This window comes from Poeciliopsis prolifica, unplaced genomic scaffold (genome assembly GCF_027474105.1).
Source record: "Poeciliopsis prolifica strain line A6 unplaced genomic scaffold, Auburn_PproV2 SCAFFOLD009, whole genome shotgun sequence".
Lineage (NCBI taxonomy): Eukaryota > Metazoa > Chordata > Actinopteri > Cyprinodontiformes > Poeciliidae > Poeciliopsis > Poeciliopsis prolifica.
Window position 1 is genome coordinate 6,678,475 of NW_026562384.1, and position 14,419 is coordinate 6,692,893.

General features: G+C 42.4%; 2 protein-coding genes across 2 annotated transcripts; one reads left to right on the top strand and one right to left on the bottom strand.

Moving 5' to 3' along the window:
- Nucleotides 1-3,983: 3,983 nt before the first annotated feature.
- Nucleotides 3,984-7,808, bottom strand: hbegfa (heparin-binding EGF-like growth factor a). Its single transcript, XM_055034759.1, has 6 exons — nucleotides 7,531-7,808; nucleotides 6,643-6,894; nucleotides 5,785-5,983; nucleotides 5,541-5,693; nucleotides 5,365-5,451; nucleotides 3,984-5,258 (listed from the first exon to the last, which is right to left on the bottom strand). The coding sequence occupies exons 1-5, from the start codon at nucleotides 7,571-7,573 to the stop codon at nucleotides 5,379-5,381; spliced, it is 720 nt and encodes a 239-aa protein (XP_054890734.1). The 5' UTR covers nucleotides 7,574-7,808; the 3' UTR covers nucleotides 3,984-5,258; nucleotides 5,365-5,378.
- Nucleotides 7,809-8,655: 847 nt separating this feature from the next.
- On the top strand, nucleotides 8,656-14,350 carry rufy1 (RUN and FYVE domain containing 1). Its single transcript, XM_055034748.1, has 17 exons — nucleotides 8,656-9,019; nucleotides 9,289-9,468; nucleotides 9,549-9,666; nucleotides 10,576-10,677; nucleotides 10,765-10,888; nucleotides 10,966-11,027; nucleotides 11,106-11,241; nucleotides 11,328-11,429; nucleotides 11,527-11,643; nucleotides 12,077-12,244; nucleotides 12,325-12,422; nucleotides 12,494-12,613; nucleotides 12,779-12,908; nucleotides 13,016-13,110; nucleotides 13,215-13,263; nucleotides 13,334-13,411; nucleotides 13,500-14,350. The coding sequence occupies exons 1-17, from the start codon at nucleotides 8,689-8,691 to the stop codon at nucleotides 13,641-13,643; spliced, it is 2,154 nt and encodes a 717-aa protein (XP_054890723.1). The 5' UTR covers nucleotides 8,656-8,688; the 3' UTR covers nucleotides 13,644-14,350.
- The last annotated feature ends 69 nt before the right edge of the window (nucleotides 14,351-14,419 follow it).

Below are 14,419 nucleotides of genomic sequence, written 5' to 3' on the forward strand. Positions count from 1 at the left end.
AGTAAGAGCACTTTTTCACAAGTCCCACTGTTAACCAAGGTGTGCAAGAAATCAAGAAAAAAAAACAGTAGAAAGCTTCTAATTTACTATAAAAATAACATCTTGACCATTTGACAAATAAGCAGAGTTCGTCAATTTGAAGTCCTGAGTAATAGAAACAGAAGTCTTATTGTCATTACTCTGAAGTAATGGCAAAGAACAGCAGCTTTGAAACCATTTTAAGTGTGATAAGGAAGATGGTTTTGTGGTTAGTAGAGGTACCACAAAACGGAATGAGATGCATATTTTCGTTTCAATTTAGCAGCCGATTTAGCCTTGCATAACTTCCTCCTGTATTACTACAACCACACTGTCTGTTAGGTTATAAAGAAGGTAAAGACAGGAAAAGGATATGGGAGAGAACCTGAGAGTCATTCAGGGCCGGAATAAGGAAAATGAGTTGCTAATTCACAGGAAAGAAGAGGGTAAAGGCCAGAAAGAGGAAGACGGAGGGTTATAATGGTGACTGACAGAGTGCTCTGACACTTTAATCTCTTTTTCATTGAACGTGAGTGAAGTCAAGTCAGCACCCTACTAACTAGAGGTTCTCACCTTGATCCGTTCTCCATCCTTCTCTCTCCATCTTGCTCTCCTCCCTCTCATGTTACCTTTTTGACCTTTCCCTCATTCAGCAGGCTCCTGTCGCCCTCTGCACCCCGCCCTCCTCTCCTGCGGTTTGCCTTTGTGTGAACGGGGTCGCACAGATGCCGCGCGACACACTCATCCATCGTAGCCTCTCAGTTGTCATGCAACAATGTCCATGTTTCTGTCACCACCTCATCAATCAGGCCTCGGTGGTGTGTTGACGTTAACGATCACAAAGGCCGATCATAGTTTGTGGCGCATCGCACAAACTCGCTTGACTTCATTGGAGTACTAAACTGTATACTCAATGTTTTCAGGCCGAATCTGAAACACACACACACACACACATTCAGGGGTTCCAGGTAATAACACGCTCCCGTTGATGAGATCCGGTAAAGGGATGATTGTATTTGCAACTGTTGGCGTGCGCACTTCCATGTCAGGGTGGAAACTACCCATTGTTGCTTCTCAGCGGGACAGGAAGCACCTTTCACAACAAACTCAACCTCCTTACACTAATGCAATGTATTGCAAGTGCTACAGTCCCTGGCCACTGCACCCTCTTTGCCAATATATCAATCGAACACTAATGGATTCAGATGGTAGTAAAGAGATGCGGCTTTTGTGAATGTCTTTTGCTTACTATCTTGCATTTCCCTGTAGTCTTTCTGTTCATAGCATATTGTTTACCATCCTGAAACAGAAATGAACCAACACCAGGATGACTGTTATTTCCCAAAGGCTTCTGGCACACAATGAATCTTGCTCATGAATTTTGGACAACCTGTAAGGAAATGCCTTCCAAGCTGTGAAAATATCCCCTTTGAGCCCTTCTCTCTCTCTCTCTCTCTCTCTCTCTCTCTCTCTCTCTCTCTCTCTCTCTCTCTCTCTCTCTCTCTCTCTCTTTCTAGGAAAGCTGAAAAACACCAAGAAGGTGAGTGCAAGCCACATATTTAGACTCTGTGGAGCCAACCCTACAAGGGAAAATGGGATATTGTGTCCAGCTTGATTTCTTGTCTCAGAGTCACCAGTCGTCCCAGGAAGAGCGGGCAGTGAACTCCCAGTTTTCTCTCAGCATTCTAGCTCTTCAGTGAGCATCAGCCCCAGGAATAGCAGCTATGTGAGCATGACTCTACATCACTATTTCTGGGCGTTCTGCTACTTGACATTGAGAGGCCCGGATTAGGCGGCTTCACTACTGTAAAATGTGTGTGTGCCTTGTAAATACACACATGCAGTGTTGTGCAAAATGCAGTTGTCCCAGTGCAACTTACACAAACAAAAGCCTCGGTGTCTTTCTTTTTTAATTTCATGTGATAAAGCAGAATTTCCACATTTGCTTTGCAGCAATTTGCTAATTTTGTTTGCATTTTCCTTGTGTTTTTGAGTGTCCTAAAAAGCACATTATAAGTATAATTTGTTAGGACAGTATACCAAGCTCTGGACTTCTCATCTTCAGTTGTCTGGAAATAGGAAATGCAAAACTTATACTGAATGCACTACTTTTTGCTGGTCTATTGCATAAGATGAAAAAAAGCAATAACATTTTATGAAAAACATTGAAGGTTTGGGGATGAAATGTGACAGATTTCAAACAGGTTGAAGGGGATTTGAATTCTTTCTAGACGTTCTATGCAACCTGAAAGTACTGGCAATGACACATGTGCCATTTTTTCATGTGTTTAAAAAAAAACCCAAAGCTTTTGGGCTATATCTTTTTCCTGGAAAAAAACACCAAGTCAAACTTCTATTTTTTGATTTCTCAACAGATGTTATGACGAAAGTTACATCTTGAATCAGGTGCCACACCCTTGGTAGGGGCTGAACGTCTGCTTTTAACTATAACAACCAGAGCAATCATTAGGGTTGAGTATCTTGTTTATTCACCAAACATAGAAAGCATGCAGTCAAACCAACAAACAGGCTTGAGTGGCATCAGCTGGTAAACATGTATGCTTTACAGTGAATTTCTTTTTTGCCTTTGATGATTTGATTAACCCCAGCAAACCACACAGAGTCAGAGCTGAGGCATTCCCGCTCACACACAAAATTACGCACACACGGTACCGGTGCAACAACATCCGTGTAGGAGATGACTTCAAGGGATGACTAAACTTTGGCTTCGTTTGAATCCAGCTGGGTTTTTTTTTTTTTCATCCCTACTTCTGTTAAAAGCAGGCAAGCGTAACAGCTACAATGGCTGCTGGTACTTGCCCTCCGCGGTCTTTCTGAACCGATTTGGCGCTCTGGGCCTCCTGATGTTACCCCGTGCATCTCTTTGAACACACCAGCTGTTTGCCTGTGTGAGTAATGAAGCGAATGAAGCTGCGAAGTGAGCATCAGGTGTTCCCTGCTTCACACACCTTACATCTGTGCTATAAGAGGTTAGCGCTCTCACAAGGGGCTGCTTTCTCATAACACATCAAACAAAAGTTACACAGAGAGTAAAATGGGCTGTTATTCTGACCAAAGACCCAGCAGCAGGATTGCTTTGAAAGCTCTGGACTTGCTTATGAGCTTTCAAAATGCTCATCTATAAAACTGATGATGCTGTCAACAATGTAAACAAACTGATTTCAAGAAAGCCCCTGCCTATGCACAACATGTTAATGTCACTCTACAATTGTCTGACTGAAGCTAAGCATAATAAACAGGGTCAGCTTCATAACTCTTTATGCAGCTCGAACTAATATTTGCCTTTTAAAGGCAGCGGGACATAATAGCCGTGCAGGCCAGGATGCAGGTGCTGTGGCGAATAAAGGTTGCAAACACGTCACAGCGAAAGGAAATAAAAATATTGTGTTTACTATAATTACAGGTCCCGAGGAGGACAAAGGAGCAACCCGATGGTATCTCCATACAGGCATTAATGTGTGGGCCAAGTCAGGAAGTTGATAAAAGGGCAAAAAATACAATTGACCTCACTTAAAACATGCGCTGAAAGCATGGCGCATCTGAATCTGTTCATTTGTGAAATTAAGAGTAATCTGAAGTGCTTAAATAGAAGGCAATTGGACTTTTTTTTTCTTGACATGTGGCCTAAAAAGCTGACTTGTTGGCATTGTTAGGTAAAATGTTTGGATTGTCCACGTGGCAACGACCCAACATTAACTGAATAGAAGGTAGGGCCAGTGACTCGTGTGACCTTAACGGACCCATTTGGGCGATTACAGAACGCTCAACTGTATGGAGCGTTCTGACCAGGCAGTAGCTAAAAAAAAAAAAATCTTTTTGGATAAGAGGTGAAACAAGAGAAACCCAGTTACCTTGTATTCAACACCCATCACTGCCACATACTGAATGACTGAGAATTACACACCAACATAATGAAATGTAATAATGAGGAAACACTCAAAATGTCAAGATACATATATTTTTTATTTTGCAATGAACAAATCAATCACAAATCATCACTTCAACAATGACAAATCAGAATTTGAAAGGGTTGAACACCGTAATTCACTTTTTTTTTCTTTTTTGCTTTGGCAGCGTGACACTTTCTCCACTGATAAGACAAAAAAAAAAAACAATTCAGCTTCTCTCCACACAGCCAGTTTTCACTTCAGCATTGATTCTCCAATCCCATAAGGTAAGAGAGGGCGTGGTATCTGTACAGTCGCTGGAGAAACTTGTAAAAAAACAACTCTTTGGTGACTTTTTTTTTTTTTTTTTTAGAAAACGGAAGCCAAACGCAGAAACTCCTTTACTTTCTGGCCTTCAAATCCCTGAGCCTGCAGGACAAAGTCGAGCTGAGGGAAGGAGTCCTCCCTGATTTTCAACTCTGATGTGCCATTGGGCAAAAAGCCCCCAAAACACAATGGGGTCTCCTGGCTTTACATTCCAACTGAGTTCACCTGGTATGATTATTGGTAGCTCCCAAAGAGTTGTTTATACTTTAACAAAAAGCAAAAATAATAATAAAAAGAAATTACCCAAATAAACATTTTATTTGGAATTTAATAATTACAGTGCTTTGGATCACTTTGGATTTGCCAGAATTGGATAAAGATGGATACACAAAGAAAATTGTAAATAAAGGCAAAGAGCTTTTTTGCGATATTGCTTTTTGCCTGTTTTGTTTTATAAATATTGTTCAATAGCAAATATAAAAAAGAATTGTAACATTACAATTTTAAAAACTACTTGAGGGAATAATATCCCTATAAATACATTTAAATAAATAAATTAAACTTATAAATATAACGTTTACTGTACAGGAAAATAAAAGGTGTGCAGGAAAAATACAAAACATTTTCTCGCGAGAGAAAAAGAGTCCATATTGAGCTATCCTTGCTGTTTAAAGGTTTCAGTTCCACTTGAAACGTTTTCTTTTCACACAGTCACGAAGCAGAGCAGAGTCTAAACATCATCCCTCCTTCTTGTTTTCTTCCTGCCGATCCCATCTTCAGTCCGTCTTCTAAGCCGTTCCGTATTTCCCTTCCCGGAAGATGCCCCCCTACTCTAGTGGACGCCTGTGGGGTGACCGATCCGGTCGCCCACAGCTGGCCAGATGTCGAACATCCATCTGAGCGCTCTCCGCTCCCATCAGCGCATACGTTCATGTTTCCTCCTGGACCTCCCGTTGCAGTACGCTTCTGTTTTTCCAGTTTGAGGTAGAATTTCTGCATTTATGCCTGATATGACAAAAACAATAAATAAATATAAAAGGTCAATCTAATGAAGGTACAAAGAAGCATCTAGGTAATGTCTGGGACAATAGGTCAGTTATGAACTGCTCACCTCTGTTTGTGGTTTCAGTTGTTGGACGCCAGCCCCAACTTCACCTTCTCCTCGCTCTCTACGTCATACGCTCCACGCTTGTGAAACCTGAAAATATATATTTAACGGTGGATTAGTCAGATTATTTCACTCTTTTTTTATTGTCCTCTATGGCATCTAATGTGTGTTTTGCTCACCTCAGCATCAACAAGAGGCCGATGATGGTGAGGCAGACGGATGAAAGCACCACAGCTATCACTGCCAAAGCCGTGGTCCTGCTGTAGCCCTCCGAGGTATAGACAGGCAGCGTGAACAACTGGCACCTTTCGCCAGAGTAATTTGCATCGCAGCTGCAAGCGTAGCAGGTACTCAATTAGTTAATTTTGCTGATCGTCAGTTCCCCAGGTGATATCCAAGTGCTTGCAGAGCTTTGGTACTTACATACAAGTCGGCCCACGGATTTCCCTCCGGTACTGGCAGGTGCCATGAATGCACAAGTCCTTGTACTTTTTCAGACATGGATTCCTCTTCTTTCCCTTTCCTTTCCCTTTCTTTATTCCCTTTCCCCTTCTACGGGTTTCTTCTGTGTTTTGGGGCTCCGGGAGGGATGATGGGTCTTTGGGTTTGCTTGACATGGCGACTAAATCAATAAAGATGGGAAAAAAAAGAGTGAATTTCAGTTCTCCAAAGGCTGACATGTTGCTTCTAGAGTGGGATTCGAGTTGTTTTATACTTTTCCACTGTCAAACAATCTAACTCCGGCTAATGAAAGGACTTTCAGTGTTACTGTAAAAGTGACTTCACCAACAATGCAAAAATAAAAACCCTATCGCATAAGTGCAGTCTTTACATTAGAACTAAAGACTCCAGCTTTTTGTTCAGTTATTAATGATAAAGGTTGGTTCAAAATAAGAAAAGTGCCTGTACTTTGCTCAACATGGCAACTGAATCAATAGAGCCAAAAAGAACAAAAAAATAATTTAAAAAAATCAAACATTGAGCTAAGTTTGGACTCAACAGTGCTGTCATGTCTGTTGATGTCTATTGCACCTTTATTCCAACACAGCTGGTTGTAACTAAGTAATGGCACAGTGATCTAGTCAGACACTACATGAGGAATACCTTTCTGAAGACACTTGTTTTTAGAAGTGAAGAGTAAAACACTGACTCCACAGTCTTTTCAGTCACTTTCATTCAAAAAGCTACTCAGAGTTTAAGTTGGATCATTAAATGGCATGCAGACCCCCCAATAAAACATACTGAAGGATTTTAGAAAGTTAACTCAAGATCCCGCCTTACCTCGTGGCGTTTCCATGTCGTAGTCTCCAGACATTTCGTAGTCAGACTCATCATCGTAGTAGTATCCATCATCCTCCTCCTCTTCCTCCTCCTCTTCCTTGCCTTCGGGGCCACGCTGCACTGTTGTGGCCCCTGTGCGCTCCTCGGACCTCCGGTCCCTGGTTGTGTCTAAGAGGTTGAAGACAGACGTGTGCCGCTGCCTGTCGCCCTCATGCCGGTCGACCGCAGCCCCACTGGCCAGTCTGGACACAACTGGAGGGAAGAGGGACAAAAAAAAAAGAGAGAGAGAATTTGAGTTTCAGAAGCCACCACTCCAGAGTGAATTCCACCTGGGCAGCCATTGCTGGGGCAAGTCGAGACATGTTGCACGACATGCAAGCTGCAGGTGGGCTTGGGAGGGGATTGTAGTTTACACTACTAATTCGTGTTTGGTCACGAGTGAGTAGCTTATTTGGGCTTTGCTCCAAAGCGCCACAGCAACCCAAAAAAAAAAAAAGAAAAAAAAGAATCAATGTTAAGTACTTGTGTGGTTTGGGAACAAAAATGTAGCCAAAGGCAAGACCCAAAACGCGCACACACCCCCAAATTCCATGGACAGACTCTTAGCTAATGTCATGGCAAGAATATGAGTTAAAAATAAACGGATCCAGTTACATAAAGCTTCATCTGAAATAGACAGATGGCCCCATTAACTCCAGAACAGCATGGCATGACAGAGACCAACGATTTAAGATTATATATATATATATATATATATAATATATATATATATATATATATATATATATATATATATATATATATATATATATATGATAATTAGATTTAAAAAAAAGAGTCAACCAAACTTAGGGGGATACACACAGACAAACTTGTTTGAACACTTACCCAAACTGTGAACAAGCAGGAGCACAAAGGGGAAAATCCTCATGGTGTCAAAATATTCCAACAAAATGAAAATTAGATTTGTTGTATTCCAGTAAATATCCTTTGCTCTCCAACTTTTTCCCCCTGGATGTCTCTTTTATTTTTTTAATTTTTTTGCTTTCTTTATTTCTTTTCTTTCTGTTTTTTTTTTTTTTTTTTAGTCTTTCGAGGTTAATTCCGCCTGTTCGGGAGCTCTAGATGTGCTTTGGAGGTCGGAGCGGCTCTGCTGTGCAGGGCAGGACTGAGGCACGGTGGTAAATAAGGGCTGCCGAACGCAACTCCTCCTCTTCATCTGCCAGGGCGTGGGCGTGGGTGTCCCGGACGTTAGTAACCTTTGCCATATATGATAGATATTTAAATATAAAAAAAAATGTTTAGCAATAGGGGTGGGGTGTTGGGTTTGGGGGTAATGTTTGTAAAACTAGCCCATCCTTCGTAACTTAATGTTTTTATTATACAAGCATCTTGTAAAAAAAAAAAAAAAAACCTTCACGTAAAGAAACAGGAGGGCAAAAGAAACAGCTCGGTGGCGCCGCCTTTTGGTAAATCTTTTTAACTGCACCAAACTCAGAGGCGCCACTGAGTTGCCTCTGTTTCCTCTATGAACTGGTTCAGATTCAAATGGCCGAACACAAGTCATCAAATCCTGGATCGCCTTTATGGATGGCCGACATATTTTTGCCCACGTAGAAGATATACAGCGTATACCAATACGTGTGTTATGGCACTCCAAAGACAACATGTCTCAGGTCGACCAAGGAACCCCGCCCAGGTCGTTGTCAGTTCATTCATTCATTCATTCATGAACCGTTTCCTTTTGCAACAGTGATGGGTAGTGTTTCTATGGTTGTCATATTATTAAACTGTTTTTTAACATCTTTTTATGCGGGTTTGCAACTTTAAAATACAGTTGGATAGAAAAAAAAATGACCTGTCCGTATAAATTGGGGGATTTTCTTTGTCTAGCAAGTGGCGGTAGTGGGTCACAAAGAATTATTCGTTCATCACCCATGAAGAAATAGAAGAAGAAGAGTTCATTTCTTACAGCGCGCGTGATCGAGCTGAACTGGTCACGTGAGTTCACGTGGGGAAAGGAGGAGGAGGGGGGGGGAAACAAACATGGCCGACCAAACATTGGAGGTAAACACAGCTGCTGAGGGTCGCGTAGAAAATTCAGAACCAGGTGAACAGGAAGTATCGGGCCCGGCGACCGACGATGAACCCGCCGGGAGTCAGTGTCGGGACCCAGCCGAGAACACTCAGCCGGCCGCGGCAGAGAGCAGCTGGTCGGCTCCGATCCTCTCTCTGGCTCGGAAGGCCACGGAGACGATCAGCAGCGGGATGAGCTACGCGGCCGCCCCGAGAAAAGCCTCCCAGGATTCCGCTGTGGCTTCTGCAAGCGAGAAGGAGGCCGAGAATGACCTGAACGGCACCTCAGAAAAGCTTCCCGGTGAGCTGCAGCTATTTCAAACTTTATTCAATCGAACTAGGGGTTGCTTTCCTCCAAGTTGCAAACACTAAAAAGACTGATACTTCCTCTTCAGTTTCTGTCAGTATGTATCAGCTGTCACAACACATGACTCTGTGGGTATGAAATGGAGCTTGAGATTTGATGATGTGCACTTCTGTCAAGGAGTTTGTGTTTGTTATGGTGACGTCACGCCTGTCTTACTGATGCAAAGTTTTTTTGTTGTTGTTTTTTTTAACTGTATTTTACAGTTGCACCCACTAAAGACCCGATGGCCATAGAGAGATCCAACCTCCTCAGCATGATGAAGTTGAGCATCAAGGTTCTGATCCAGTCCTCTTTGAGCCTGGGCAGGACTCTGGACTCCGAGTACCCTCCTCTTCAGCAGTTTTTCCTGGTCCTTGAACACTGCCTCAAGCACGGCCTTAAAGGTGAGCTGTCTGGGTTATTTTCTGTGAGGACAGAGTTAAGGTTAGCCTAAGTGACTTTACTTTATACGTGTTTCTTTCAGCCAAGAAGTCCTTTATTGGTCAGAACAAGTCTATATGGGGGCCACTGGAGCTTGTTGAGAAGTTGTGTCCAGAGTCTGCCAACATCGCCACAAGTGCCAGAGACCTGCCTGGCATTAGGTATATTGTGCAGAGTTCCTGCTCTCTTCACAGCCTGGAAAAGTATGGGATATCCTGGAGAATGATGGAAAAGGAACATGAATGCCAAACTGTGTATAATCTGTTTTGTCTTTGTAACCATCTATCTGTTCTACTATTGGTCCATCTATCCATCTGTCTTTCTGTTTTTCTTTCCATCAAACCAGCTGTCTCTCTCCTTTCCTCTACTCATTCATCCATTAATCACTGTTGTAAATTGATTAATCTGGAATCTGACTCTGGAGCAGCTGTGAATTTTGACATAAACACATGTAGAAACTATAGTTTTTTTTTACTTCCGATATCGATACGGATATCCGAGGCTTTGCAACGACTGACTCCGATGTAGAAGAACGTCACTAAATTTAATTAAAGCATTCCTTTTTTCAACACAGATATAAATGTACTGAATTACAGCACACTTAAGTACACAAATAGCTCACAAGCTAGGTGAAACTTCTAAAAAAAAAAAAAAAAAAATCACAACTTAAACTTTTTCAGTTAGTGCAATGAGGAGAATAGCAGCCAATGTAAAATAAATGATAAAGATACGGGAACTGACGAAAACAAAAGTTTGACTATTTTGTCGAACATGAACAAATAAAATGCAACAAGTGGTTCAGAAAGCTCAATTCTGAACATAATGTGAAACAAACAATAGAGCTTGATGTTGCTCAGAGCACAAAGCGTAGAGCAAGTATAACTAGATCTGACCCTTATGGATCAACCATGTCACCATTACCAGATCTAGAATTGCTTTCCAACATCGGGATCGGTACAGATATTAATATCATGTTGGTTTAGCTCTAGTCGAAACACTGGTAGTTACAACAAAATCTAGAACCCATTTCACCTGTATAATTGTGTTCATGTTCTGCTGCTCTTCCCCAGGACGGGTTTGGGGCGGGCCCGGGCCTGGCTGCATTTGGCGCTCATGCAGAAGAAAGTAGCCGACTACTTGAAGACCCTGTTGGACCGCAAGGACCTCCTGAGGTTTGTAAAGTCAAGAAGGACGAATTTATGCTGCTGGATGAAAAGCGGGGACAAAAGTGTTGCTTTGTGTAAATTTTAATCCCCTAGTGAGTTTTACGACGCCGGCGCTTTAATGCTGGAGGAGGAAGGCGCCGTGATGGGAGGGCTGCTCGTTGGCCTGAACGTCATTGACGCTAATCTGTGCATTAAAGGGGAGGACCTCGACTCTCAGGTCAGTACCCAGTAAAAAGCTGTTCAGACTCTGGTTTGTATCTAAATAAATTGATGTCATCTTTCCTTCGCTTTAAGGTGGCGGTCATTGACTTCTCCCTCTACCTGAAAGATGCGACCAGCAGCGAGGCAACAAAGGAGTGAGTGGATTTTACTTGGTCAAAGCGGCGAAAGCTAAGAAAAGTTGGCTCCTTTCCAATGTTTTCTTTTTCACTCAGTGATGGAAAGATGACAGCCATTCTAGACCAGAAGCACTACATCGAAGAGCTGAATCGGCACTTGAGCGGCACCGTCACCGACCTGCAGGCCAAGATGGACTCTCTGGAAAAGACCAACAGCAAGCTCCTGGAGGAGGTTACTGGCATTTTAACGTCACCGTAAGATCTCTGTGTATTTATTCGACTGACTGTAAGTGCAATAAATACTTTTGCTCTTCTTAGCTGACAGCAGCAACAGACAGAATCAACTCTCTGCAGGGGGAACAGGAACAGCTCAGGCAGGAGAATGATTCCATCCTGCTGACGAGCCAGAAGAAGGAAGAGGTTTGAAACTGCTTTGCAGGAAGAGACTGAAAGCTTCTTAAAAATCAAACAAGGCTGCAGAATGTAACCCCGTTTTTTTTGTTGTTGTTGTTCTCAGGCAGCACTTCAGGACAGTCAGGTGGAGCTGGAGACATACAAACAGACTCGACAAGGTTTGGATGAGATGTACAATGTGGTGTGGAAGCAATACAAAGAAGAAAAGCGAATTCGCCAGGTTTGTTTCTGCATTATTGCAACGAATGACTGAGCCATTCGAACACATGGCTATGCGTTGATAGCCATTCCTTTGCAACTGTGACTGTAATCTGGACTTAAATTGTTTTTTTTCCCCACTATTGTCCTTCCTCAAACATGCATCCCTTATCAGAGTGACATGCAGTTTTCTGCCACTCATAGAAATAAAGGAACATTTCAGATTTCATCTTATTTGAACAGGACACTTTCTTCCACATGTTTGAGTCCGCTATGTGGATCTTGGCAAACAAAAAGGCCAGATTGGGCGAATGCACGACTAATATTTATCTCGTCTGCCTGGTTCCCTGCGGAGTTATAATAGGTCTTTTTGCGACATACATTCATTCTTAATATTTTTAGTCTTAAACTGTATTTGACTCCTGCCGTCTCGCGTTTAAATACGCGAATGCCAGGAGCTGGAGCGTGAGCTGGAGCTCCAGGTGGGCCTAAAGAAGGAGATGGAGGTGGCCATGAAGCTACTGGAGAAGGACATCCACGAGAAGCAGGACACTCTGGCAGCCTTACGGCTCCAGCTCGACCAGGTCAAGACTCTTAACCTGCAGATGTTCCACAAAGCAGAGGTGGGAATGGTCGTGTGTGCTGCGTTTCACCCCACCCACCACACAGTGCACGCATTTGAACAAGCTGGTTGGTCTTGTAGGACTCAGGGCGACAAGCAGAGAAAAAGCAGGCCGAGGCGGTGCAGTTGGAGCAGAGGATAAACGAAATGGAGAAGGCTATGGTCGAACTAGAAGAGCGGTATGTGGGTTTTGCTTGTGTTGCTTGCTAAAATGCTCTGGGTCGGTTAATTTGCCTGCTTGACATTTCAGACTGCAGAAATCTGAGCAGCAGAGTCGACAAACCGACCAGTCAGACAAAGACATGAGGGTGGAGCTGGAAGCAAAAGTTGATGCTTTCCAGAAACAGCTAACAGACCTGGACACATTAAGGTTAGCACACACGCAGAGGGCATAACATGCAGAGCCATAAAAAAATTAAAAAAACTGCCACGAATGTTAAGGTTTTGCAGGCTGAAACCTTTTAGGAGGTAAATGGAATTAATTTAAATGCTGATTTGAAGTACATGATTAATGTGCGACTCCTTTCTTGCACAGAACGGGATTAGAGAATGAGCTGCGTGCAGAGAAAGAACAGAGACAGAGCTTGCAGAAAGCTCTGCAACGGGAGCAGGACAACAGTACCGAACTCCGCACCCAGCTGCAGCAGCTGCAGGGCCTCCACACGGTCAGTACACAGTACAAACACGGGTTCATCTCTAGAATTAGTATATTTACTTGAGGTTAATTCATTCCGGGAATACAGTTTAACAGTTCGTTGTATTCCTGGTGCAGGAGCTGCAGGATTTGAAGACGGAGAAAAAGCAGCTGCAGCAGAGGTGTGAACAGCAGGAGCAGACACTACAGGAAATGGGCCTGCATCTAAGCCAGTTAGTTCCGATATATAAATACATTGAATCTTTCCCCTCTTACATTAATCCAAATCATTTTTCTTCACTAAACATTTCTGATTCTGCCCTCATTCCTATCAAAGATCTAAACTCAAGATGGAGGACTTTAGGGAGGTTAACAAAGCCCTGAAGGTAACATATTGATGAGCAAATAACGGTGCTGGAAGAGTTAAGATGCTAACTTTCAAACCCACATCCACAGGGCCACGCATGGATGAAAGACGATGAAGCCACACAATGCAAGCAATGCCAGAAGGAGTTCTCCATCTCGCGTAGAAAGGTTGGCTTTTCCACGCAATTTTTTTAAACCATTTTTTTTCCTGATGTGCAGCATGACAGAGCTTTCAATCTAAGGTCTCTGCTTGCAGCACCACTGCAGAAACTGCGGCGACATCTACTGCAACACCTGTTCAAGTAACGAGCTCGCCTTACCGTCCTACCCTCGGCCCGTGAGAGTGTGCGACGTGTGTCACTCGCTCTTGCTGCAGAGAAGCTCCTCAACAGCTTCCTGACAGAAACATGTAGAACGTTTCAAGTTTCTACAGAGACTTCCTAACACTGGAGAAACCCAACCACCGACATTAGGAGCGTACAATACTAATTATAACCAGGTTTGGAGTTTCATTGTTGTGCAACTTGAATTTCAGGTGTCTGTATTAAACAAAACACTGATCGGATGAACTAAAGATTGCAATGACTGTTGACTAAAAAGGTTTTAAATGTTTCATTAGCTGAAGGAAAAACACTGAGTATTACACAAGATTAGAGACGCACCAATCAGTCTAAATCAGCCAGTTTTCCCTCGAGTTGCACTGATTGGCAGATCAAGTGCATATGCTTTGGTGCATAAATGGGGACAATAATTAATATCTAAGAAAATCCTATGAAAATTCAATCAATTTGTAGATGTTTTACTAAATGTATTGGCTACAAACAAAGCCTGATTGTTGCATCTCTAGTAACTAGTCTTTTATAACAGAAAACCGGACGTATACTATAAAAAACTGATGAGTTTTGAAAGGATTTCTGTTCATTTAACTTCAGCTGCTGAAAGTGTGTAAATAACTGTAGAATCGTAAATAATCAAACTTAAGAATGTATGAAATTGAAGCTTTGTAGATTGTCAACTTCTGCAAAAACCATTTATATAATCTGCAAATTGACTTTTATAAATCTATTTGTTAAACCAATAAAACCAGTTTTTCCAGCTTTACTTTCATTAAGGTATTCCAGACTAGTTTATTCACTTTGTGCACAGAAAATACAAATAGCATTCAAAGCTGTAAAA

Coding starts and splice junctions, on each gene's coding strand:
- hbegfa (XM_055034759.1), bottom strand. CDS start 7,573: ATGAGGATTTTCCCCTTTGTGCTCCTGCTTGTTCACAGTTTGG. Junction 5,694..5,784: donor ATCCGTGGGCCGACTTGTAT/GTAAGTACCAAA, acceptor CTACGCTTGCAG/CTGCGATGCAAATTACTCTG. Junction 5,452..5,540: donor GGCCTCTTGTTGATGCTGAG/GTGAGCAAAACA, acceptor ATATATTTTCAG/GTTTCACAAGCGTGGAGCGT.
- rufy1 (XM_055034748.1), top strand. CDS start 8,689: ATGGCCGACCAAACATTGGAGGTAAACACAGCTGCTGAGGGTCGCGTA. Junction 9,020..9,288: donor CACCTCAGAAAAGCTTCCCG/GTGAGCTGCAGC, acceptor TGTATTTTACAG/TTGCACCCACTAAAGACCCG. Junction 12,423..12,493: donor ATGGTCGAACTAGAAGAGCG/GTATGTGGGTTT, acceptor TTGACATTTCAG/ACTGCAGAAATCTGAGCAGC.